At 47.9% G+C, this 27,773-nt stretch overlaps 1 protein-coding gene across 1 annotated transcript in view; it reads left to right on the plus strand.

Annotated features, from left to right (window-relative positions):
• The window catches only part of USP45 (ubiquitin specific peptidase 45), a 2,087,971-nt gene that overhangs the window by 1,480,812 nt on the left and 579,386 nt on the right, over positions 1–27,773 (plus strand). The window contains exon 10 of the mRNA XM_086926622.1: positions 14,823–14,904. Within this exon, the coding sequence (XP_086782748.1) occupies positions 14,823–14,904 (82 nt within the window). The remainder of the gene's footprint in view (positions 1–14,822; positions 14,905–27,773) is intronic.

Genomic DNA, 27,773 nt, shown 5'->3' on the forward strand with positions numbered 1-27,773 from the left:
GGAGTCCCTGTGGTGTTGCAGGAGGTCACCGGGGCTCGGGTTGCATCCCCGAGCCCCGCTCGGCCCTCTGGGCAGGCAGAGGCCTTGTCCACAGCTGAGCTGATGCCACCACAGCGCTGGCACCTGCTGGACTGAGCCGTGCCACAGGGGTCGGTGGACCCTCCTCCTCCCGCTATGGGACAAGGCTGGGCGGGGACTCCTCGTCCCTCTCCGGGCCCCTCTCGCCCCTCCACGCAGGCGGCTGCCTCTTCGGAGGTTGAATCGACCCTGGTGCCACCGCATGGGTCGCCGGGCCACCTCCGTCACATCATGGGCCGAGGCTGGCGGAGGGCTTCGTGTCCCTCCCCCGGTCCCTCTCGTTCCTTCACGCAGGCGGCTGCCTCGGCGGAGGTCGAGCCGGCGTGGTTCCGGCGCTGCCCCTTGCCCACTTCGGCTCTGGTTCCACTCCGGTCCCCGGCGCGGTGTAACTTGGAGGAGCCCTATCCGGCTTCTCCTTCAGCACCGGATGGTGTTGACGTCCTGCCTCAGGTGGCAGACTCTATGGCTTCACACAGGCGTTGAGCCGCAGATTCGTCTTCGACGCTTCATCTTCTCTGGAAGTTGGGTGCCTACTGGTGTCATCCTCCCCGGAGACAGGCCACTGCGTGGTGTCTTTTTCACAAGCGTCATCAAAGGGCGGCTCCCCGCCATTTCCGAGGCCGAGGTGTTCGCCGGAGGAGTGGCAGGTCAATCATTCTTCGGTTCCTTCTGACTTCCAGTTCTGGCCTTTGCCTGCCCTGCTTGGCATCGGGGACGGCTGCCTTAGTTTGCAGCTGTCGCCCACGGAGGAGCTGCTGTCTCCACCGCAGGGCCCTACGGAGGCGGGTGCGGCCTTCGCTCATGCGGTGTCCACGGCTGTGGGCATTCTGTGCATGGGTGACCCAGTTGCTCATTTCTCTTGGAGGTTCTCCACCAGGGCTCTGGTGGGAGGAAGCTCTTGCTTCCCTTTGAGGGTTCACTCCTTCCTTCTCTGATGGGGGCTTGGAGACGCCCCGCCTCAGGGGATCCGGTGCCTCAACACCTTCTGCACAGGCGCCTTCCGGCGCCGCGTGACCTGGCGTGTCTTTCTTTCCACCCCTCTGCCTCAAGTCCACTTTTGCGGACTGCTTTTCCTTTGCTGCCGCCACTGTTGACTCCGCCGTCCTGGGAGGCCCGCTGGCTGGACTCTTGGGGGCGCACCATGTTCGCCTCATCCAGCGCTGCCCTGCGGGCCCTGAACACCTTATGTGTGTTGGCTAGGCCCTCCTCTTGTTTGTGGGACTAGGCTGAGTCCTTGGGATCCGCTGCTTCCCAGGAGTGTGTTCAGGTGGACTTGCGGCATCATCCGTTGGGTGGCCGGGAGCTAGAGGCGTTTATTCTCCACTCTGCTCTGGACATCTCGGATGTGCTGTGCCGGGCCATGGCTTCCTCAGGCGCCCTCCATCGCCATGCTTGGCCATGCTTGGCGTGTTCCCTGAAAATGTGCGAGAGCGGCTGAATGATCTTCCGTTTCATGGTAGCCTGTTATTCCAAGCCCCGGCTGACTTCGCCATCCAACGGTTCCTGGCAGGGTTCCGTCCTCCTCCTCCGCTTTATCCTCCTCCTTCTCCTTCCCCTCCTCCTCCTCCTTCCCTTTCTCGGTGACTGCTGAGTTGAGCTGGTTCTGGACCTTCTTTTGGGCCGGTTGCCTTTGCTGTGGAGTGTGTTTTATAGCCATTCGAGTCCTTCTTGCTGGGACTATGGCGCTGTTGGCTGCTGGACGGCCCCTTTGTTGACTGTGTGTTTTTGCTGGAGTTGTCTACACAGACTTGGCCTCGAGATTAGGCCTTCTGTTTTTCTCATGGGCTGCTTCACAAGTCTTCGGCAGGGTTTTATTCCCTGTGACTCTTTTGTTTTTCGTCTGCTGCGGATGTTCTTCCAAAGAGGGTTCCCATGTCTTGGGATTTCCTATGTGGGGTAGTGGTAGCTGTTTTATAGCTTACGCTCTGCTAGGGGGTTCTGGTCGCCTTCAGGTGCATATTCTCCATGGTGTTTGTGTATGTTGCTATTGATTCTTGAGGTCGTTTGCACGGACCCCTCGTAGTGATATGTCCAGGCATTTCCTCACCTCTCTGCTCCTGTCCTGAGGGCTGAGATGATTCTGTGTTTCTCCCTTGTCCGGCGTCGCCTGCCCGGTCCTCCGCGGGCCCTGGGCTGATCTTCTTGCTTCTGGCGGCTTATAACTGTCGGCGCCGCTGTGGGTGGCCTGTTGACTTCCATCTGGGGTGGCTCGCCTTCCTTTCTCTTGTTTCCTGGGGCCCTCTAGGCTTCCTTCTTCTTCCTCCTCCTGTGCTGGCATTGGATTGAAGCTCTGTTGCCTTTTAGGGGATTGGGGTGTTTCGGCCTCTCTGGCCTTGCCCTTAGTTTCTCTGTCGTGAGTGTACGGGCCTCTTCCACTTCTTTCTTCTTCCTACATACCTCTTGGGGTCGGTGGTGTTCTGCTTGTGGGGGTTCCCCTTGCCTGGGAGGGACGAGGTTACTTACCTGGTCCGCAGGTCTGGTTCCCTGTGGACCCTCTGTCGTGTCCAGGCTGGTGGGGTCCTTTCGCAGACCGTCCTTCCCTGTGGGTATTGCTAGGGCATCTATTCTACCTGAAGGAATCTGCGGCTAGTAGTCTCTATCAGATGTACAAGTTACTTACTTTCGGTAACTATGTATTTGGTAGTGACGATTCTAGCCGCAGATTCCTTCACGGCCTCCCCTTCCTCCCCGTACTGCAAGGACCCTTGGGTTGATCTTCGGCACTCGCCTCCCGATGGGGGGGCTGTGTCTCCTGTGAGTGCATTCTTTCGCTTTTGACTGGCTTCTCAGTCTTGTTGCTGTTCCTTTCTCCTCTTGCTTCATTGGAGGATGTGTTTACGGTACCCCTGTGCCCCTCTGCTCTGCCTGCTCCAGGTTTGGGGGGTTTGCCTTCAATCTCTGCCCTCCCTTCCTCTTGCTGTGAGGGGTCCTGCCCCTCTGCTAACCTCTGAGTTGGAGTCATATGTCCATGCCCTTGTTCCTTGGGGGGTGGTTGCCCTCTGTGCTGGGTTTGCTTGAAGGTTTATTGTTTCTGTCTGTCTTGGGACTGGCTCCCCTTCCTTGTTTCTGGATGGGGCTTGTAGGCCTGCTACATGTGTCATGACAATTTACGTATGTTTCCTGTCTCCGGGGGAAGGGAGGGTAGACTGCCAACATACTGGCAGGGTGGCTGCTCAGGGCTCTGCTCTGTTATTTCTTCTGCTCTGGTTTTGGGTACTGCAGTGTTTCACCAATCCTTTTTCTTTTCCATTTTTTCTGCTGTTTCGCACACTGTTCCCATGCTCCCACAGTATCTCTGATGGCTCCGCGTTGTAGCGCGGAAAAGTTCTCAGAAGAAAACTGACGTAGGCGCGCTGGGGTGGGACTTATGTGACCTCGCTGACATCACATACGCGGACGATGCCTGGGTGAGTCGCGTGATCCCGCCCACCCCCGCGCGCAGGGATGCTGTGGCAAAAAGTTTCCGGATGTAGTCTCACGCCTGGGGATCATTCTACGTGAAGGAATCTGAAGCTAAAATCGTCTCTACCAGATACATCATTACCGAAGCTAAGTAACTCGTACTTTATCTCCCATTGGAACTTTTGCCCACATCCATAGCCCTAATAGATTTACACCGAACTTGGCGTGAACGTAGAACTTTACATATAAAGTATGATTATGTTTGGTTTTATTTATATGCATTTAGTAGTTTTAAGGATATATCTTTACAATTGATCTTGATTGGCATTGAAAGTCTCAACACTTTTATATGTTCTGCCGTTTTAACTCGCAAGTCATGACTTGTGAATATAGTCAGTCACATTTTGATTTTTTTTCATAAAATGTGATTGCCAGAATGAGAGCAGAATTTTTTTCCCACTATTGTGAGAATTGCGCTTGGAAAAAAAATTCAACAGCAATTGGGGGCTAACGCCACACTTAACTGACTCCCATGGTAGTCTTCAGGGATACCCAGCCATATGGAAAATAAAAAGCACTTCAGAGAAAAAACACTGGAACAGGCACGCGAGTCAGAGTTGACTTTTGAATAGCCATTTTAGGTGCTGGGTTCGATGGTCATGTGTGCCTGACACAAGAGTTTCAGGCAGTTTTTAAAAAAACTAAAAGCTCAAGCAAAGCCAAACCTAATAGTGAGTATTTGGCTTTGCTTGGAAGGCAGGTGGGAGAGTGTGGCTGTGTCCAGTGCCCTACGCCTGCTGTGTAGACCCCATTCGGTTGTGCAAAGCAAGGGTGGGCCCTGCTGTAGGTTGGGCATAGAGTCTAGTGCATAACCTAAGCTGCGCATAACTGAAGGCCGTACACATGCAGGGGTTGGAAATTGGGTATATCATTACAAAAAACACTGAAAAAACCCACAGTTCAAAACTTAGTTCTGGTTCTGGTTCAGACTGGTAAAACAAGTGAAATTCACCAGCTATTGTTACAAACAACCACAAAACACACCAATATTCAGTGTCGCCCATGCACAAAGCACTGATGTGCCAACAGCACAGATACACTAAAGCAATTAACTGGAGAATAACATGTGAGTTATGGCGTATGTTGTGTGTGTTTATAACCAAAACTAATCATTTTAGTGGTTTTATGCGTTTGAGAAAGAACTATGGGGCCACATGAATCAAGTTATTTTGCGTTCACAAATAGGCAGATTTGCAGAATCGGCACGTTTGTGAATGCAGAAAGGCTTTTCCAATGTACCAACCTTGATTTTGCAATTATTTAACCTGCTACCGAATCGCAAAATGGGTTTGCGATTCAGTATTTGGAAGGGGCATGTTTAGGGCGTCCCTTCCAAATAAAAAAGCACAGTAGTATGTATAATGTTTTGCAATCAAATACTGGTCGCAAAAGATTTGCAGTTTGCCACCTACTTCAAGTAGGTGATAACCCATTCGCAAATGTGAAGGGGTCCCTAAGGAATCCCTTTCCCTTTGAGAATGGTAATAAAAACATTTTTTCAGAGCATGCATTGGTCCCAATGACCACTGCCTGCTCTGAAAAAATGAAAAGAAAACTTTTCATTTTTCTTTTTTCTTTTTTAAACGCAACCCGTTTTTCTTAAAGGAAAATGGGCTGCGTTTAAAAAAAAAGTATTGTTTTATTTAAAAGCAATCACAGACATGATGGCCTGCTGACCCCAGCAGGCTATCATCCCCATGGTTTTAGCTGTTCCCAATGGGTCGCAAATAGCGACCTACCTCATTAATATTCATGAGGTAGGTCAATTTGCGATCCATTAGGAATCACTAAATGAAACTCATGGAGTGGTGTGGCTCACTGGTTAGAGGCGGCAGACCCGAGTGCAGAGAACGGCCCGGGACCAGGGTTCGATTCCCGACGCGGCAGGGTCTTGGACCAGGATCAGCGGACTGATAATTCTCGCATCGGTGCCTACTCCGACCAGGGAGCACACTCGGCAACTCTGGGCATTAGCTTGCCTCATCTCCACAACGGCCCCACACAAACGCCGGGGATGCCTGGTTTCACCTTGGAGACCCCCAGGAGGGACTATCTCACAGGGAAAGCCAGGACGGGTTCCCCAGCGGTCTATAGCGCTACGAGGCCTCCGGGTAGCAGTGCGCTTTACAAGACACAACAATTTACAATTCATACATTCAAATAGTAATAGAGAATCACAATTAGGTTATCACTGTTTGAAAAAATGATACATGTGGCACTGTAACTCTTGTGTTGTTTCTGTGACTATATATCTGATTGGAGGATGCAATTTGGAGTGCTATCCTGTAAATCTAGATCACCCGTAATTTGACGTTGCTCCCAATGGACGAAAGACTAACAAGCATTTGCAATGTAATAGGCCTCAAATTTATGAGAGTTTGAGCTATTGTCATTGTAAATGACAATAGCTTAAATTCTTGCAAATGCGAGACAGATTTTACACCCATGACCGAGCTTGAAGTCTTTAATATCATTGTGAAATTAAAGCCGACCTCCCATACTAAAGACCCTCTCCCGGCACATCTTGTACACAACTTTAAACATGTTATCGCCCCATGTTGGACTAAACTTATCAACGCCTCCTTCGGCTCTGGCTGCATCCCAGGCTCCCTGCAACTTGGGCAAATCACTCCCATTCTTAAAAACCACAAGGCAGACCTGAATGATGCCGACAACCTCTGTCCTTTCTCTAAACTCCCACTCTTAGCTAAAACCATGGAGAAATTTGTCCTACAACAACTCAACAGACACATTGACAATTACAACCTACTGGACTCCTCCCAATCTGGTTTCAGAAAAGGCTGCAGCACAGAAACCACCTTGGTTAACATTGCTGATGACATTCACTGTTCCTTAGAGAAGGGAAATGCTTGCCATCTTATTCTGCTAGACCTCTCAGCTGCTTTCGATACAGTCAACAATGCATCCTTAATGGAATCTCTTAAGACTCGTTCTGGTCTAAATGGTACAGTCCTAAACTGGTTCACTTCCTACCTTCAACACAGAACACAACACATTCAAATCAATTCCTGTCTCTCCAATCCCACTCCTGTCTCTCTGGGTGTCCCCCAGGGCTCAATCCTTTCCTCCTCTCTCTTTAACGTCTTCATGGAAACATTTTACTATCATTTTGAAACAAGCTGAGATCAATTATCACCTTACACCGATGACACGCAAATCTACTATAAAATCCAACCACACAGCGACATCCTCCATCTCAACGCCTCACTGAGCAAGATTCAATCCAGGATCTACTCCAACCATATTACAATGAACCCCAACATAACAGAAATCATTATTTTCTCCCCCAAAAGTAACCACCTCCCTATTCAAGGCTGGATCACTGACCTCAAAGTCCTAAACTGTCCGCTCACTCTATCCAACACAGCTAAATCCTTAGGTTTCACCATGGACACAAATATGTCACTGAAGGACCATATCAAATAACTTAGCTAAAGGAGCACTTTTCACACTTAAACACCTCAAAAAATCAATCCCCTATGAAGACTTCAAATGGGTCATTCAATCGCTTGTACTCTCTAAACTCGATTATGGTAACGCCATACTCACCGAATCCCTAAAACTCACCTCGCTCCCCCAGGTCCTTGCTCAACATGGCTGCCTGTCTTATTACAGACTACAAACGGTATAATCACATCACGCCTGCCCTCAAGTCCCTTAACTGGCTTCCCATCTAAGGAATATGCATCTAAAAGACCGCATGCATCACCCACAAAGCTCTTCACTCTCAATCCCTGGACTACCTAAACAATAAACTCACTAGAGCAAGAAGTACCAGGCTGTTGAGAAGCTCCAATGTTCTTCTTCCTGTTCCCCCGCTACTTAAAAAGAATCTATGAATCTTTCTGAACCTGATCTCTTTAGGCTCCTGTGTTTCAGATCATTCCTCTGCTGTCCTTGCTCCACCCTGGGCTCTCCTTAATTTTTCCACTAGCCTTGATCTTCATTGTCCCTCAGTTATTTTCTGTTCTAACCACATGTATATACATTTTAGTACAGTGTTCAGATATTGCTGGCTCCAGCCGAGCCTGCACTTTTTTTTTTTGCTAATCAATTTTATTGGCATTTTAAGAAGAACAAAACAGTAACAGATCATTGGTTGCAGCTCATACTTAGCAGAAACAATATGACGAAAGACAACAGAGCAAGTGGGTTGGATAAGGTCAGTCCGTTCCGACAATACGTTGTATGCAAAGGTCGTCGGCCCATTCGACACTTCTGGGTTCACGGTGGAATCAGGTTGTACCATTTCCCCCATATCATAGGGAACAATTCCGGGGAACTCCGGTATTCCAATAAAGCCTCTTCTTGGGTCCCACACCAGTCCACCCCCCTCCGCCACCCCTTCACTGTGGGAGGTGTGTCCCGTAGCCAGGCGCGGGCTATGTCTCGCTTGGCCACGGCTAGCGCCGTCCCCAGCAGGCGCTTATCCGCTCTAGATCCATCCAGGCCGTCAAAGATCCCCAACGCAGTCTTAGTCGGTCATGGGGAACCTCCCACCCCAGGGCCTGCATGAGTTCCTGCTCCACTCCCCTCCAGAATCTCCCAAGCCCGGGACACAGCCAGACCATGCGGAAGAAATCGGCAGGCTCATGTCCACATCGCGGGCAGGCCGGCGAAGGTCTCAGCCGGGCTCCGAACAGCCGGTCCGGGGTAAGGTAGGACGTGTGCAGGTAATAGACTTGCACGAGCCTCAGCTTTGAGGAAGAAGTTAGGGCGCGCGGGGCCATCAGGGCATCCCTCCAGTCGACCTCCTCCAGGGGTCCCACCCATCACTGCCATCGGGTACGTAAATGATCAAGGGTCGAGGGACTATTATTCACTAGGGTACGGTAGATACGGGATACCCCCCCCTACCCAGGTCCCCCATCATCACCTGGGCTTCCAGCGGACTGAACTCTGGAAGGGTGGTAGGCATAGGAAGGTGGACGTGGACAGCATGGCGCAGCTGTAGGTACCTAAAGTGTTGGGCATGCGGAATGGCGTAGCTCTGCTGTAGCTCCGCGAAGGGAGCCTGCACTTTTTATCCCCTAACTTTAATTGTTTGGACTCCATTTCTGTAACTACAAATATGTCTTTGTATATCTAATTGTGTATCCCTCTGTCTCACTCCCCTTATTTTTTAACGGTATGTAACCTTTTTTTTTTCAGAACAAAATTTTATTGCGCTGTTGAAAAGTGACATAAGACAGACAGCGTCCCGAAAACCCGGGAGGGCTGCTAGCATGAAAGCAATAATCGCATTACAAACTAGTCAAACAGTCATTTAAATGTAAGAACTGACCCTAAGTCCCCCCTCCCTTCACCCCCCCACTTCCCTCACCCAGAACCTCCCCATCCCACCCCCTGCACAGCGTCTAAACAGTCCATAAGTAAAAGCATAGCAAAATACAAAGAGTGTGTATTCCTCATCACACGGGCTCAATGTCCAAATGTCTTTCATCGGGTTCACCATGTGCTGGCGGCTCCAGCCATAGCCCTCTGTGCTCTGCCCACCTCTTCCAAATGTTATAGTGTTTCCAGGGGCAGCCCCTGGCCTCGAAGATCGGGCGTTCCAGTCCCATATAAAAGTCAAGTCCCCTTTTCCACACACCCAATAGGGGGGCTCAGGGGTCTTTCCAGGCACAGGCCACGTCTCTCTTGGCCACCATGAGACCCAACAACAAGTGGCGTTTATAAAGATTCCCTCCCACCTGTTCTAGGATATGAAGGAGGCCTAGTTGCAGTGTGCGGGGTAGGTCCCAGCCCAGCACTTCCGACAAGCAGTCCCACACTCCCGCCCAGAACCTCCGTAGGCCATCACACGCCCAAACTGTATGCAGGAACGTGCCCATCTCTCTGCCACACCTCCGACAATCAGGGGACGCAATCAAGTCTGCCTTCCACAGTTGTTCCCTGGTATAGTAGGCCCTGTGTAGAAATTTGAACTGAATAAATCGCAGTCGTACCGCAATGGCTGCCCCCCTAGGAGCCTCAAGTGCTTCTCTCCAGTCCTCTTCCTCAAATGCACCCAGATCTTTTTCCCACTTAGCCCGCAGTGCATCTAGGGAAGACGAGTAATGTGTGACTAGTGTTTGGTAGATAGCTGATATCTTTTGGCTTTCCAATTCCCCCATGAATACCTTAGCCTCCAGGGGGCTAAACTCGGGCAATGAGTCGAGGCTCCTCAGGGTAGGAGCCAAGGCGTGACGGAGCTGCAGGTATCTAAAAAACTGGGTCTGGGGCATGTCATACTCCTCGCGCAGCTCTTGGAACGTTTTAAGGGTCGTGCCCTTGACCACGTGGCCAACGGCCGAGATGCCAATCGCGTCCCAGCCACGGAAGCCCTGCAGGGACAGCAACTCCGGCAGCTGCCCGTTCTGCCACAATGGGGTCTCCCTCGTCAGCCTATTCCACCATCCCATTCGACGGAGTGCACCGCGCCATATCTGAAATACTATTTGAGTGACTACTGGAAGCCTCCTCTTCTTAACAGCCGAATACAGTAAAGTGTGTAGCGTGTCAGGGTCCATCATGAATCGCTCCAGGGCGTAGGCAGGATCACTTCGATCCCCATACCACCATTCATTCAGTATCCACAGATGGGAAGCCTGATAATAGGACAGGATGTCTGACGTTGCCAGGCCGCCACAGTACGTGGATAGAAAGCACGTGCGGAGCGCCACTCTTGCCACTCCCCCAGCCCAGAGGAAATTACTAAGCGCCGAATTTACTTGCCTGAACCACTGCGGTGATATAGGGTACGGGTGGTTTTGCAATTGATATATGAGACGCGGGAGGGCCACCATTTTAAAGATGGCCGAGCGACCATACACGTTCAGATGCATACGGGACCACGTAGACATATCTGAGCGGATACGCTCCCATATGGGCACGACATTGCGCGTCCAGGAGACCCCGCGCAGGTCCGTCAAAAATATCCCCAAGTACTTAATGCCTCCCGCCGCTTCCTGTAATGCACCCCGCCCAGGACCCCAAGGCCCGACGCTCCCCCAGCACCCACAGCACTGATTTGTGCAGGTTCAGGTGGAGGCCCGATACCTCTCCAAAAATCCGCATAATGTCAAGGACCCGCAGCCCAGATCTATTCAAGTCCGTAAGGAAAAATAGGACATCGTCCGCATAGAGTGCAATTCTGTCGGAGGGTCCTGCACTCCACTCGATGCCCCGCAGCTGTGCGTCTATTCGGACCCACGCCGCCAGTGGTTCCATGGCCAAGGCGAATAGATATGGTGATAGAGGGCATCCCTGTCTGGTGCCTCTACCTATAGGAAAGGAATCAGACACTGCCCCAGCCACCCTCACCGACGCCGTGAGATCAGTGTACAATAGTTGTAGGTAGGATAAGAAGTGGGGCCCTAAGTTCCGACGGGACAAAAGCGCACGAAGGTAGACCCAGCTTACAGAGTCAAAGGCCCTATCTATATCGGCCAGCAGAAGGGCCGCAGGAATCCCCGCCTCTCGGGCCACCTCTACCGCCACCTGCGCGCGCCTAATATTGTGTCGTGTTGCCCTACGGGGCATAAACCCGGCCTGGTCTGGGTGGAGGAGATCCGTGATGTACGGGAGAAGGCGATTGGCTAACGCCTTCGCCAAAATTTTTGCTTCTGTATTCAATAATGAGATTGGTCTGTAGGACTCGGGTTGGTCTGGGGGCCTTCCTGGTTTGCAGAAGACCACAATTTCAGCGTGCCGCCAGTCCCTCGGGAGTCGGCCACACTCTCTGGCCGCCTCTAATGCTCTGCTATAGTATGGACCCAATTGGAGGTGAAACTTCTTAAAGAATTCGCAAGGGAATCCGTTGGGCCCGGGGGCTTTGCCTGTATTCAATTCCCCGAGGGCTGTACCTAGTTCCTCCGCTGACAAGGGAAGTTCAAGTCTAGCCCGCCCGTCATCCGAAATCGATCGTGGCGGAAGATCAGCTAGGAACTTATCAATATCGCTTGGCGAGAGGAGCTCCCGGGGGGGCGTATTGAGCCTCATAATATCGTGCATAGCTGGCCGCTAGGTCCGTCGGGCCGTCATAGGTTTCCCGGACTGATCTCGAAGACATGGTAGGGACTGCGCGTGAAAAGTGCTCTGACAGAGTCTATAGAGCATCGACCTGGACTTGTCGCCCCATTGGTAGATCCTACTCTGAGTCGCTAGCCACAACTGTCGAGCCTCGTCTAACTGCAAGGAAGCATAAGACTGCTGCGTCAGCAAGAGTTGTCGTACGTCTTCCTCACCCCCGCCAGCACTACATCTGTGTTCCTGCTCTCTGACTTGGTCCGCCGCCTTAGCCAGGTCTTCCCTACGTGTCCTGCGGGCGGCAGCGCACCAAGCAACATCTACCCCGCGAAGCATGGGTTTCAGCGCCTCCCAGAGGGTCATGGCACCCACGTCGGGGTGTTCGTTATCGCTCCAGTAGTGAGCAATAGCCTCCCTCATATGGGACTGATAGGGTTCTTGCTGTAAGTGCCATGTGGAGAGGCGCCATCGGAAAGACTGCCTTCTCCTATCAAGAAGGAGGCCAAGCACTACCTGAGAATGGTCCGATAAGCCCCGTGGCAGTATCGCTGTGGCATCTACCCTTCCAACCCAGGCGTGGGGGACAAATAAGTAATCAATCCAAGAGAAGGACTTGTGTACTGCTGAGACGTATGTGTATTCACAGTGTTGGGTGTGTTGGTGTCGCCATGCGTCTACCCATCCCATACCTCTCGCCATGCCATTCAGTTTAGTAGGTGTGTCTGGTGGCGCCTCACCCCCCAGCCTATGTCTGTCCATCCGTGCATTTATCACATCGTTCCAGTCTCCGCCTATTACTGCCATAACATTAGAGATCTCAGCCCATACACCAAATAACTTTTCTATAAGGGCACCCTGCAGCGGGGGCGGAGCGTAAACACTCCCAAAGACTATCTGCTCAGTGCCTATCTTGCCCTGAATGAACACATATCTGCCCTGTATATCAATCCACTGAGTTTCATGAGTGTAGGACAGCCTGCGATGCACCAGGATAGCCACCCCCCGGGATCCTCTCACAAACCCCGCATGAAACACCTGTTGGTAGCCATATCTCTGTAGGCTAAGGGTCTCGGAGCCCATGAGGTGGGTCTCCTGTAGCAGCAACACATCAGCTCTATCCCTTTTCCCCTGTCGCAGGACTGCCCCTCTTTTAATCTTGTCCAGCATCCCCCGCACATTCCAGCTCATAACACGCATAGCTGCCCTCTGTAGGCCTGATTCGGAAGCCTCAACCGCCATTCATGGATAGAAGATCAGACATCCTGTGCGTTAGAGGCCACACACACCCATCTCACGTCAATAGGACCCAAAAAAACACTGTGCAAACGTCCCCATTCCCCCATTCAGCCCCCACCCCTCCCCCACACCACCCCAACAGCATCTCCATCCCTCCAACGCCCCAGTTCAGACCCGCAACTACCTGACCACCCCCCAACCCCATACCTCACAAACATTGAAGTACCTGTCGCGGAATAGGGTATCGCCAGCTCCCAACGGGAGGCCAGGTACCTACTATGCCAATGGATCCCCACCAACAACCCCCTCGGTATGTAACCTTTAATCCTTAGATTTGTGTCTTGATACGAATTTGTTATTGGATTTCTCACATCCCTTATTGTATTTTGTTTGTATCCATTGCTCCTTGGATATGTGCCTTGCTCTTGCTTCTGTAAAGTGCTCTGATACCTCTGGGGCTAGCCAGCACTTTATAAAACCTTAAAATAAAGAAATAAATATTTCATTGCAATTTTAATTTGTTTGCAAGTGCCACATGCCATGCCTTCACGTTAAGAGAGGCCTCGCCCCTTTCTTTAGAAGAGCGGTGGCTAAAGAAAGGTCCGTGGCCCCTATTAAAGTGAAAGCGCGCTATAGGGCGCTTTCACCCAAAAAAGCATTTGTTTGAGCGCCCCATTCCGTGGTTTCATTTTAATAGTGGCCACCCACCTTTCTTTAGACACAGCTCCTCTAAAGGATCAGGCCTGGCCTCTATTAATGTGAAAGCGTAGCATGGGCACTTGAAAACAACAACCAAAAGGTGAATTAATAGTAAAAAAAACATGTGGCCGCATTTTGGTGCTGCAAATAAACCAAAGGTGGGGCTGCCACTAAGGAATGCTGTGCTATTAAAAAATAAAATACATTACTAATAATATAAATGCGTGCAGTGATGTCGTGAGTGGTATAGGTGTTAGATCATTACAGAAAATAGTGCTCACTGACTACATAACGCAGACTGTGTAACAACACAAGTGAAGAATCCAGTCGTTATGGAAGGTTACAAATGCAGACAAGGCAGTACCAAGGAGGGACTACTCGGCCTATTCACAAACGAAAAGCAACCATTTCACAAGGACAGTAACAGGAATAAATAAATAGATGGGCAGGAAATGGGCATAGCTTCTTTGCCATACCTCAATACAGCATGCCTCGCAGATCAGCACATGCGCTGCCCAGTCTCGACCTAAAAATTAGGTACTTGGGTTCATAGAGACGCAGGAGCAGCGTCGGATTGGTAACACGGGCATTCGGGCAATGCCCGAGGGGCCGGTGTCTGAGTTCTGCTGTGGGCTGCTTTTTTTTTTAGCAGTCAGGGGGGCCATTTGGGCGCTGTGTCTATTGTTCAAATACAGGCTCAACCAGCGACCCAGTGGGTGTCTGAGTGGACTTTCTAGAGACAGATGGGCGATCATTACCTCCCTTTAGCAACAAGCAGAGGTGTCACTTTCTTTCTTTTGCTGGCCAGCCCATTAATGTGTGCACATACTGAGAGGGAGCAGGGGGCTTGAGTAGAAGTGGCCTCACTTGTTTCACCAGTGTAAACTAACGCATGCATTTTTTTACCCCCCCCCCTCCTAAAGTTATTTTTTAATAAGATTACGCCAAAGCATTGATTTGAGGAGTGATTATGCAAATATGGGCCTATTTTTGTTTTGGCGTGCCCGGGCCGATTTTCAATCCCAATCCAATCCTGCGCAGGAGCATCTAGTTTTGGCGGTTCCAGTGGCAGCAGCCAGTACTTGTTCCAAGTTTGCCAACTTGCTTCTGAATTTCATAGACCCCCAAAGACCTGGCCTAACATCCATCTCCCGCCACCACCACGCAGATCTGCAACATGGCAGAATGTAGGAACTTTCTCTCGCCATGCTTAGTTTGCTGTTCTAGCTCAATTATTTTCTGTCATCGCAGTTGTTTCGCACTGTGTGCACCTGGTTTCTGTCAGTGGATAAAATCATATTATTCTTACTTTGCAGCGCATTCAAACTGGCATCTTGAAAGCATTCAATAATCCGACTACCAAAACTGCAGATGAAGAAACCAAGAGGAAGGTCAAAGGTGAGTTAGCTTGCATTAAAAAGCAACTGGTTTGAAGCATTCAACAGTCACTGGTCAGTCAACTTTCGATGTCGGCAGGCTTTCATACTTAATATTGGTGCTGATGTGATAGAATGCATATGTTTATTTATTGATCATTTGTTGGATCACTAGTAATCAGCTACAAGCAAGTAAACAGTGCTTTCGAAGACACATGAATGTAGATTGCACTTTTTTATGGATTTTAGATATGTCTGATGACTTTTCTTAATAGATCAAATACTTTTAAAACTAGTTGTATTTGTACTTGCATTTGTATACTTTGATGGTTTTAAAACAAACCGAATAAAGACCTGTTGGAGATTGCAGTTCGATTTGGAAACTGAACATGAAATAAGTATCAGTGCCCTCTAGATGTCTATAGTGATTAATGTATGCTTCTTCTGGTTTTCCTTTTTCCAGATAGTATCCTTAGTGATCTGCACTGCACTGTAAACGTTTTTGATAATTTGGACAGTCTGCTAACCCACTTCATAACAGAGTAACGCATTTTCTCTTATCATATCTATAATTGTCTCTATCAATGGGCCTTGTGCTCTAAAGGCTTGGAAGTTCATGTCTCCAGGTTGACCGAACATACAACATGGATCTGATACAATACAGTGATACAGTGATCTGATCAAATACACTCATGTAGTTGCGTAACAAAATTCCTTGTAGGCATAGCTGGCTCCATCTAATAGGACTGGTACTGTAGAGTTGTATTTGTTGTTTTATACCCTCAAATCAAGTAAACAGATTATTGCAGGGCCTACAGTTGCTCTGTGGATACAGCCTCTCATTTCGAGATTGACTGACTTCCTTTGTCATGGTCATCAGACATGTCTGCAGACCTGTGCACATCAGCAACTGTCTGCCTGTATCAGCTTTCAATGTCCCTTTGCTTTCTAGCACTCGTCAAGTATCCCTGCACTGTTTAACGTTCCAGAGCTTTTCTCTCAACAACCCTCAGGATGCCTTGGAGTTTCCAGTATTTTTTGCTGCTCTTCCCTTGCCACCTCGAAAACTTTTCCCCATGGTAAGTGTTGTGCCCTTGCACAGGTAGACACAAAACGCCTGATAGAGTTTCATTGACTTCTTTATTATAAATGCATAGTGTGGTGATCTCATGTTGACTACATTCCAGTGATGCAATGCTGGAATGTAGAATGTCTTATGTAGATAGTTGGTTGAGAGATGCCTTGTAAGTCAGTTACTTGGGGACTGCTGAAGCTGTGGCTAACAAATACAACACATGAAGTATTTCAGTCTGCTGACCTTTATTACATAATACTTCACTACAAATTGGCGACGAGGTTGGGAGTACACATAGGTCCTTTGTAGTGTAGGTCCTATTTTCCCAATAGGCTCTGCGCATTGGAATAACATAAACGATAGTTTAGACGTAGGACTGAGGTCGACTAGGTCTCTATTGAATATGTTAGACTTAATTTAGGTTTGCCAGCTAGCTCAGAGGTCACTAGAAACGTTCTCGAATGAACAGGGAGGAGTGAACTTCCCTGTTTAGACAAGAAGGGATTCAGCTTCTGACAACTGCATAAACCTGACAACTTTGCTCCCCGAGAATAAGGAGTATATCTCCAGAGTCGTGTGAAAACAATAGATAGCTATTTCACTCAGTCAATTGTGCATACTTAGTTTCATCAGAGTGCAGAGAAATAGAGAGACGGGCGTTTTCAATAAAAGGTGTTATTTATTGAGCAGTCTTCTTTCTCATGCAAGAGAAATGAATTGCCACAATTGCAATACTTGTTATAAAGTCAAGTGCGTTCAGTAAAAGGAGTATTATGAAATAATACTGTGAAAGCATTGATATGGTTTCTGAGCTATATGATACTTAAAAGGTATAAAATATACACAGTTACATACAATGATAATAGTTTGACTAAACGTACTCAACTGGTGCTTCTAAATACGCCTACCCCGGTGTACCTAACCTAAGTCTAGTACGTGGGAGGGAGTAAATGAGCTGCAGTTTAAGTTAAGTTAGTTTTAGCCAAGAATCTGACTCAAGAATTCTCTACGGGTCTAATCAGCTCCGTACCTTGGTTTTAGAATGGAGGAGGTCCTGTATCCCGCTCTGAGGACTCGATCTCCCAGTAACCCGCGAGGGTGACTGGAAACACTGGAGCTGGATTTTCTCGGCAGGAGAAAAAGACAGCGTCTTTCTCAGTGCGTCAAATGGGAGGGATGGCTTCCTTCGGCACTCTCATCAGCTGGGCTTCGGATAAATAGATAGCCGCTCTGCTCCACACCACCGTGTGTTGCTTAAGGCAACCGCTGGTATATTTATACCTGGAAGGTGCCGTGTTCGACGTAAGGTTGGACATAAGACGTCAATAAAAGATGTCACTAAGAACTGGCCGTTCTTTCAGTGCTCGCAGGAGTTCTAGGACAAATCAAAACAAAAGCATGGGGAATTCCCAGGTTGCTGGAGGTTTAGTTTGTTGAAAGAACTTGTTGTGCTCTCTAGGAGTCTAAGGAAGTAGCCTTGCCGTATTTGGTTTGCATTGGCTATTACTAAATATGGATTTGATTCTTATGCCTTTATAAGGGTATGATTTGTTATAACCACATACAGGCATAAATCGGGAATATTTATTTAGGGTCCTAGATAAGATCACAACACTTTGTTCAAATTGCCAGACATCTCTCCAGCCCAGTTTCCAGCTCTTACACCAGCACCACCAGGAACAGCCTTCCTGCTGCACAGCCAATCTCCAACTGTCACCACTCATCCACAAAGGCACCCAGGCATTCCATTCTTCACAGTCACACCAACATTCCAATACCATCTCTCACTCTGGCTGAGCAGCTAGGAGAAAGCGAGGCTGGATTACATTCAATGGCACTTAAGAGGATATAACATGAAGGCCTCGGGCAGGGGTCAAAGCACCACTGTTCGCCCAGCCCATTTAAATTTCCATTTTGGGAGGATAAAGGTATAAGGATTTAAGCTACCTTCTTGTTATGCCTATCTTTTGAGTTTAATGGTTCCAGAGAGTTAAGTCTTGAGAATCCAATGTCATTAATCTGCCATCTTTGCCACCTGCCTGTCTTTGTCTTGTCTTTTTTTGGTATCTGCTATCTTTCTTGTTGCTCGAACAGTGACGTTGGTGAGGAGAGATGCCATAATATGAATGTTGTTTTCCTCTTCACCTCCTAATCATTTGATACCAAATTTAAGAAAAGTAGACCATCAGGCTTCACTTCTGCCGCTTCGAAGGCTATAATTCTGTGCTTCCGTTTGCCAAATGTTTCGTCATTTAAAAGCGTTGGTGCTCCATCACTGCAGAACAAGTCGTCCCTTGACCATGGAGATCCTTCAAAATGTTGACTCGCATTCGATGTTTCTTTGCTTATCAAAGGCCATAGCTTATGTCATCACCCTGCAGACACGTAGTCTACTTCAGTGTAATAAGCTGTTAAATGCCATCCTTTTAATTATTTTAGGCTTTTATGGACTTGGTCGTCATTTCTGTGTGTTGGTAGATGCCAGCAGCGTCTAACCGTTATTTTGATAGAACTGGCAATAGCGTTTGAGACAAGTGACCCTCTGATTGGCTGTCGTCAAGATCTTGGCCACAAGGACAATCTTCGTAAGTGGTAGCTGATTTGCCTGAAAAATGTCCCCCGTTTTCTTCAATTTAACCCTTTTTCTTAAATGTTACCCTTTTCTCTGGTTCACATGACTAGTTTCCTTCAGTAATGCTTTATGTTTTTCCACTAGCTCTCAATTTCCACTAGCTTTCTCCAAATTGATTGATTCTTGAGGTTTCTCATTTTTATGTATTCTGAGGGTGCCTAGGTTCGGCTATGTTCAAAGACGGACGAAAGAAGCATTTGTTCATCTGTTAGTGAACACATGCTTCTTTCGTCCCTCAAGATTCTGGCTAGAGTCAATCTCTGAACAGATTTACCAAAAGTATTTTTAACCTTTTAAATAGATTTTTTTTTCTATCTGAATTATTTAATCTCTGTCAGTTGAAAAACATCAACCCCTGTACCTTTTCTAAAGAATGTGGGCTTTCTGTCTGATCCAGGACGGTTGTTGGCTACCAAGTAAGAGAGGTCATCAAATCAAATATTTTTCAGCAGAGGCAATAATCTAAATATAACAGAAGACCAGAGACGCTTCTCCACATCAACGACCTGAAACCAAATACACAGCCTAGGCTGTGCTGCGCAATCATGCCACATTTAGAATACCAACCAAGTGGCCACGTTTCATGTGTGGCACCATCAGTCTGAACAGGATTTTTATTGAAGCGGATACTGCATCCTGCAGCTTTTAATTTCCCTTTTAACATTCCTATCACGGCCTCAGTAATCCAGGGATGCAAAGTGTTTCTTGGCTGTAAAAAAATCAGGACTTGCAGAAATTGTATATAATACATGGCACTTGGTTCTTTGTGGCTCCAGATAGGCAATTGTGTAGACAAATGCAGCGTTGTCTGGGTATCTCTACTGAAAGGAATTTATCAGAGTTTTTATTATTATTTAATTTATATCACGCACAAATCACCCTGGGAGAGTTTTGAAGCCGATAGACTGATGCTGCACATGAACCAAATCAAAGCAGGCCAGATCATCGAAAGAAGGAAATCTTGACCAAGCTGAGCACTAGAAAAGGGAATTAAAACCGAAAAGACATGTGACAAATATTATGGCCAACTCGAAGTAAAGAGATGTTTGAAATTGAATATAAAACCCCAAACTAAAAGACACAGCTAATTTACATATTTTATCAGTGGCAACATCGATGTATACAGATGTCTATAGAAGCTGGCTAGATATGGGCTCGGTGGATTACATATTCTGGGCTGTAGTTTTGTGAGATATGCAAGATAAACCATGAGTCAAAAGTGATCAATCCCTCTGTGTACCTGTCCGCAGTTCACAAGTGTCCCTGATGTAAATGGAAATGCCATTCTAATGGCGATATCTTGTGACTGGGTGTGGAGGGTGCAGTTTATCCGCCCAGCTCCCAGCCGACACTGGCCGTATAGCATGACGTTGGGCATTTCCTAAGCCCCCTCTGTGCATTCTTGCTTATCAGTAATTCCCATTCACAATTTAAATTAAAATACATATTTTGGAACCCACTTCTTAATGCTTACTTCCCTCCCTTGACCAATCGGCCTGCAGAATTGCTAGATCAAGCATAAGCGGACATATTTTCTTTTGGGAACATTCTGTGCCGATTCATTATATAAAGCCAACGTTATATGCAATCCAAAATGTATTGTTGTGACCACACACAATATCAGTATGGAGCAGTAGCAACTGGTACTATGGACAGGGCTTGTCCGTGGATGCAGTACATATAGTGGTGTCAGTGCAGAATTTAGGTTACGTTACAGGGTAGCGATACATTACATTTCACTACAATGTGGGCTTTGAAAAAAATGTACAGATTATCTGTAGATTTTAAACCTAGTGGGTACATTGGCAATTTTATCTGAGGAAATAGAATATTTTCCACCTCTCTGAGGATTGCCCTAGCTCTCATTCGCGAAGATGGCACCCACCATGGCTAGGGAGTGTTCTCCTTGGTGACGTCCGGAATTTCATAGCAGGAGTCCTCGAAAATCAAGCCACAGTGGAAAACGTCACACAGAGCAAAAGGTTTAGCTTCCAGCTTCGAATCCTTTAGCCACATATATTTAAATAATTCTGTCGTCAGCCGTAAGCCACTTGCCTAACCAGAGCTGTATACATTTTGTTTTTACAACTACAGAAAAAATAGCTGACATTATTTTAACCAAATTTGAAAAAGCACTCAGAAGAAATTTGTCTTTGTGTGCATGCCCCATTTTTTGTAGTTCCGTAATCCATCCCATAATACTACAAGGTTCTGTTACTTTCTGAAGCACGTGCACCCTTAGGGAGTTCAGTTTCTAGGGAGGATCGAGGCTGAGGGCTCCTAAAATGCAGAATTTGTAATCGAGCAGCAACTAACCAGGTTTTCAGAATCATGTGCGAATTAAGATCATCATTCATGAAAGAGAGAAGGAAAGGAATATACAGCCTGATTCATGAAGCAAAATTGCGCTCGCAATAGCAGCGAAAATGCTATTGCGGGTGCTATTTCCTAAATTGGTATTCACCACGAAAATAGCGAAATCGCAAACACAGAATTGCGAAATCGCTAAAAGATTCGCAGAATCCCGGCAGTAGACCATTAGCGATTCGGAATTAGCGATAAACCACGGAATCTGCGAAAATAATAGTGATTTCGCAATACAATCGCAATCGGTATTCATGAAAAATCGCTATTAGCGAAAAAACCCAAAATCGCTGTTTGCGAGGCGCAATTTAAGGACAACCCAAAGCAGGTGGTAACCATCAAAGCCATTGTAAAAAAATGTTTGAAAAAACGTTGGCCAATCAGTAACTGGTGCAGGCCTGACCAAACACACTTAAGGAGATGCAGCATCAGCATAAGGAGTGTCAGAATGCCAGGACTGTACATGGTGGTCAGGCGGCGAAGGCTACAGCGAGCAGCATGGAGGAGACGCAGAATCCAGGACAGGATATTCCGCCAGCGGGTCACCCTGCTGGGCCAAACCAGAGAGCAAATATACACAAAGTACCGCCTGAATGGGGCAATGATCATCAAGCTAATTCAGGACCTTGACCCCCTGATGCAGCACCCAACAAAGCGGACCAATGCCGTGCCAACACATGTCCAGGTATTGTGTAGCCTGCACCTCCTGGCCTCCGGGAGCTTTCAGGGGATAGTTGCGGCTGCTGAGGGGATATCCCAGCCCACCATGTCCCGCTGCCTAGGGAGTTTCCTTGACGCAATGCTGACCCAGCTACACCACCACATCAAATTTCCCACCAGCCAACAGGATTTGGATGAGACCAAGCATCAATTCTACAATGTTGCGCATTTCCCACATGTGATAGGAGGGCATTGACTGTACCCACATCCACATCTGCCCACCAGCTGCAACGGAGTACATGTACCGCAATCGCAAGTCCTACCACTCCCTCAACATCCAGATGGTCTGCAATGCTCAGACATACATCACGGACATAGTGGCACAGTACCCGGGGAGTACACATGACTCATTCATATTCCGGCACTGCGGCCTCCACACACGACTGGCCAGGGGAGACTTTGGGGAAGGACACCTACTTGGTAAGTACACTTTGCCCACAATGTCACACTGCGATGAAGTAGCTGCGCTGCACAGGCACTCACCCTCTGCTCCTCTCATTCAGGTGACAGTGGCTACGCCCTCCGTGAATACCTCCTCACCCCATACCTCAACCCTGCTAAACCACAGCAACGGCGTTACAATGTAGCACACATACGCACAAGGAATTGTATTGAGAGGACATTTGGGCTACTGAAGAGCAGATTCCGCATACTGCACAAGACTGGTGGGGCCATGTACTACAGTCCTGATGTGTGCTGCCGCATTGTGGTTGTGTGTGCAATAGTACACAACATTGCTACCAAGCGCCGGATACCTGTAGACCTCTCTGGCAGTGAGTCGGAAGGGGACGACTGGCCACCTGCACATGTGCGTCATGCACGCGGGGAGAACCCAGCTGAAGGACACAGACGCCGCAACCACATCACAATGAACAGTTTCTGGTGCACCCACTCCCCTCACCCAACAATTCACAATTGCATGCAAATGGAAATAATGACAGGAGGCCGATGTATGATGCAAGAATAAATATTATTGTTCAATTGACAATAAAAATGTTAAGTTTCTATCCTTTCTATGCAATCAGTATTGCGCCATACTGCAGCGAACAAAACACAGGACATGCTTGTATCGTCAGCATGTCCCAGCAAATGTACATGAAACTCAAGTGCGCCTCTGGCGCGCAGCACCCAATCGCCTCTCCGGCTCTTCCTCTGCCACGGAACGTGAACCTGCAGTAGGCCTGGTGCTGCGTCGTAACACGGCAACCTGTGAGGCAGACAGGCTGCTGACACTGGAGGTGCCCTCGCTGGTATCATGCCCCCGACATTGCCTGGCCCAGTAGGATGGAGTGCCAGTACGGCAGTGGTGACCTGCTCCAACACTCGTGCCACATCCTCACAGTATTGGATCAACTGCTGCTGCTGCGCCAGGGACCGTCGCGAGAGCTGGGAGGTGGCATTCCCAATAACATAGTTAGAGCAGGTATAGGCTGACAGCCGCGTAAGTAGCTGCCGGTGGCGGCGGCGGGCGGTGTTGCGCTGCGATATGAGCGCAGCAGTGTTGGCCTCCATGGCTGCCGTCATGCGGTCCATCCTGTCGGCCACATTTGCCACATTGCGGCCAATGTTGTGGAGCTGCATTTGGATTGCCCCTTGCCGTCGTGCCTGCAGTTGGTGTATGCGTAGCATCCAGCGCTCTATGCTCAAGCCTGGCACGCGCACATCCATCCCCCTGCTGCTGCTGCGTGCAGTGTTCTGCTGGCGAGCCCTGCCATGCCTGCTCTGCTGGCTGGCCACAGTGGGTGTGCGCACTGTCACCGCAGTAGCTGCACCAGATGTAGAGGGTCCAGCTGGTGGTGGAGTTGAGGTTGTCAGAGGTGCTGCGCCTGATGGTGGTGGCGCAGATGGGCTTGCCCTGGCTGCGGGGATAGGTGCTGCGCCTGATGGTGGTGGCGCTGATGGTCTTGCCCTGGCTGCGGGGATAGGTGCTGCGCCTGATGGTGGTGGCGCAGATGGTGTTGCCCTGGCTGCGGGGATAGGTGCTGCTCCTGATGGTGGTGGCGCAGATGGTGTTGCCCTGGCTGCGGGGATAGGTGCTGCGCCTTTTGGTGCAGGATGTGTCGCTGTTGGCACCTCCTCGGCATCCTCTGGTTGCTCGTCAATGAGCAGCCTGTCGCTGTCGCTGCTGTTGTCAGCGCCACGTGTGAGGGGAAGTGGACGTTCATTAGTTGCATGTATCTGTCACACGTGCAGTTGCTACATGCATGCTGGATGACATTCCCTGACTGGCTGTGGCATTGCATACTTTGGGACATGTCTGGCTGCATTGGGGTACTTGTACATTGTGGGCAGACTACATGTCCCACAATGCTTTTGGGCATTACCTAATGTGCATGGATGGCATGACTTTGGAAGATTATGGGAGGCTATAGGGTCATGGCCATTGATAGGGGACAGGGTCGCAGTCGCATGCCACTTACATTGGCTCTCTTGGGTGGAGCGGGATGAGTCCAGATTGATGACCCCAATGCACGCCTCTGGCTCTAGAGTGTCCTCCACGCGGTCCTCCATGGGGGTGTTGGGAGGGACTGTAGGTTCTCCGCCTCCAGTAGCCAGGGTCTCGCCCAGCCTCTCTGCCACCCTCTCCTTGGCACGACCTCGGAGGTCGTACCACCTCTTCTTCAGCTCCTCCAGCGACCTGTGTGCCAAGCCCACAGAGTTGACGTTTGCCGCTATCCCAAGCCAGATTCTGCGTTTCTCCGCCTCAGGCACCCTCCTGGAGTCTTTTCCAAAAAGTTTTGGGTGGTTATCAACCACCCCATCAATCAGGTGCTCCAATTCCTGTTCGGAGAATTTGATCTTCCACTTGCGCCCGGTGTCGCTGGGCCCTGGTACAGCCTCCTCTGCCATTGCTGCAGTGAGATTAGTTAAGGATTTGCAAGTTTGCAGGTGTCCTGGAAGGAGCTCAGTAAGATGCAGCCTCGAGATCAGCCTCACTGTTCTGAATGGGGGTGGGAACTGGCTGCTTCCTGGTTGTGATGTCATCACTGTGCTCGAAATGCGACTTCCTGTTTTTCCGATCTCGTGATTTTGCGAGATCGCATTTAGCGATCTCGCAATTAGCGATATCGCAATTCCTACACGGATGTTGACGGAAATAGCGATTCTTCTGCGATTTTAGAAAATCGCTAACGCTTTTTGCGGCCGCGTGCGAATCGCTTTATTTTCTCTGTAATTTTGATGAATGCCGATCTGCGATTTCTAAATTGCGATTCGCTGTAAATCGCTATTTAAAAATCGCAGAATTCGGATTTCATGAATCAGGCTGATAGTTTCTGAAGGAGTGGGCCAGAACTGAGAATCTCCAACCTCCACATCGGTGCCATTCAGAGTCAGGAGCTCTGAGGAATAGCTTGTTGACCGATCTAAGCGAACCAGCAGGTTGGTAAAACTGAAGGGGGCAGTGCCTTCAGAAAAGTAGAGCTAGTTAATGATCGACTTGAGCATGATGCACATGGCTTTGAAATAAAGCCTTGTCTTGATAGGTAGCCAGTGGAGCTGGAGGCAGAGAGGCCTGGCATGAAAACAGTGCTCCAAGACGTGTTTACCCTGCCTGATGTTAAATGGCATTGAAGCCGATGCAAAAGATAGTTGGGGAGGCCCAACTACATAGCTTTGCACAGTCTACTCTATAGGGACCCACCGATCTGAGAGGTTGCAAGATGTTTAACGTTGTTGGAGAGGAAATACATGTTAACTCAAACTGTACAGATGGAAGGAGCGAACTGGTCTCAAAAACATTTAACATAAAGAAATCTGAATATCGGAGCACCCATCCTCATAGTACATAATTACTTTCCCCCTTTGCCCTGGTGTTTCTAAACAAAACTTTAAAGTACTGAACAAAAGTACAATATATTTTCTTATGTGCAATGTATTTCTCAGTCACCAAACGCCACCAAAGTTATAGATAATACACAGTTGACTTTTTATGAACTGACTGATCTACCCAGCAATACAGAGAACCTTTTGCCTCCTCCAAACTGTATATCTCTAATTTCGTATTATTCTGTTTCTTCTGGCAGCTCTCCTTCACCTCAACCCCCCACCCCCCTTAAAAAGAAAGAAAAAACTCTACAGAACATATAGACCACCATGCCACCAAAATACTTTGTGTACTTGTTTTAACTAATAGTCAAACAAAAAAAACGAAAAGGTGGATAGAACGTTTTGTTACTCTCTTTCGAGGTTTTTTGAAAGCTCATGAACACATTAAAAATTGTTAGATTTTTAAATCACTTTTGCTTGAAGTTGTTTTAGCCTAATGGTCTATGGAATGTAAACATGCTAAAGAGCGCTTTCTAATGTATGTAAAGTGTTAGATGTTTTCATATGTGTATTTAGTCCAACAATGTCAGTTAGATCGAAACCCCATAGGCGAGTGCATTTGTGTGATGTACTGGTGCCATCTAGTGTCCCAATAGAAAAAAAGAAATCCGCAGCTACCTGACCCGATCCTAGTCTTAACGAAGAGAAAGGAACAGGGAGAGCTGTCTCAATTGTTCTCAGGGACCTAGTCTGCATAAATTAATTTACGACAGATAAGTGGAATGTTTTTTTTAATGCTCCTCATTGATATCGTTATTTTTAATTTAGATAGATTGCACTTAATGTTAAGTAGGTGAAGCTTCCTGTGTTTGCAATTAGACATGCCTACATGGATCGTTGAGTTGCTAGTAAGGCATCTCACCTGGGCAAAGGTTCTCAGCATATATTACAATTTTTATGTGAGTATTTGCAGCACTTTCCATTAGTTCTAGAACCAGCAAATATCAGTTAAATGTTTGGGATTAAATATCTATTGAATTTAGATAGTTTACATTTCTGGAAATAACACACTGTTTTAAAGCAGGGCTGGCCTGGGTACCCAAAACAGCTTTTTTTTTTAAAACGAACTCTAAATTCCACCGAGGAGACACGCTGCAGGCGAGCTCAGCATTTTCCAAGAAAGAAATAGGGAGGAAGGGTCTCTTCCCAAGAAAAGTTTGGGGGGAAAGCAAAAAGGTGCATTTTCAGTGCAGTTTTTCGAATATATATATGTTAAAAAGCATTATATGTTAAAGACAATTGTAATGGCCAACTAATGAAATATGAAGTCTGGTTCCCTACTTTTCATGAGCCCACCACTATAATTTAGTCATCAAGGATAATTAATTATAGCATGATAGACGCCACCTACATTTGCACACATACTATGGTATTTTTCATCGGGTCCCCCATCTAGCACTGGGAGGAAATCTTGGGGAGCTGAGTGCTCATGTATGGTGAAACAAAATGTATACCAACGTAGTAGTGAAATGTTGGCAAACCTTAAAGTGTTAATATTATGTGAGAGTAGGCCAATAATGGGGTTTAAATGTTTATTCGTGTCCCTTACCTACTAGGTTAAAATCAAACAGGTCACACTATTAGACCCTGCATAGCTCACTTGTTGACATTTTTCTGTGCCTTTTACAATTATAGTACTTTCACCAGGACAGGTTTCCTCCAACTAAAATGATACAATGGCTGATCGCTACAAGTGTGAGGAGGAAATATCTAACCCACCCAGACGTGCTGGTGGAGATGCAAGAAGCCTCTATATTACAATTGTCACATCCTATTCTGTGGCCGTATTGGTCCTTAACCACAAGACTGCTAGGGCTTCCCCACCCCCTCGTGCTAACTCTTTTTTGGTTGTTTGGGGTAACTTGTTCTTAAACTTTCAAGAATGTTTTCCACAAATTGTATCTACCCCAAATGTTCATCCTTTTTTCCAACATTGTGTGGATTCCAGCAGTACCCAGGGTAGAAGTATCTAGGGCTTTTAGATTCCCCAGGAGATAGCTTTTTTGCCAGAAAGCATGTGCTTTTCCTATAAGTGGCATCAAATAAGGTTTTCTGTGTTAGGATCATCATCTACCCAGCTGTCAGGAACAAGCAGAACTTCTGATACTGGGATGTATGCCAAACAGAGCGCCATAGCCATCGGGCACTAGATTCAAATGTAACCTTTGACTAATAAATGAGAATACCTTTTTCTAGAAATTATACAGTAGAGGACAAGTAAAACCCAAATGAAGCCAATCTCCCTTTTCATTTCTGCATCTAAAGCATGCTG

The sequence above is a fragment of the Lissotriton vulgaris genome, chromosome 6, assembly GCF_964263255.1.
Source record: "Lissotriton vulgaris chromosome 6, aLisVul1.2, whole genome shotgun sequence".
NCBI lineage: Eukaryota > Metazoa > Chordata > Amphibia > Caudata > Salamandridae > Lissotriton > Lissotriton vulgaris.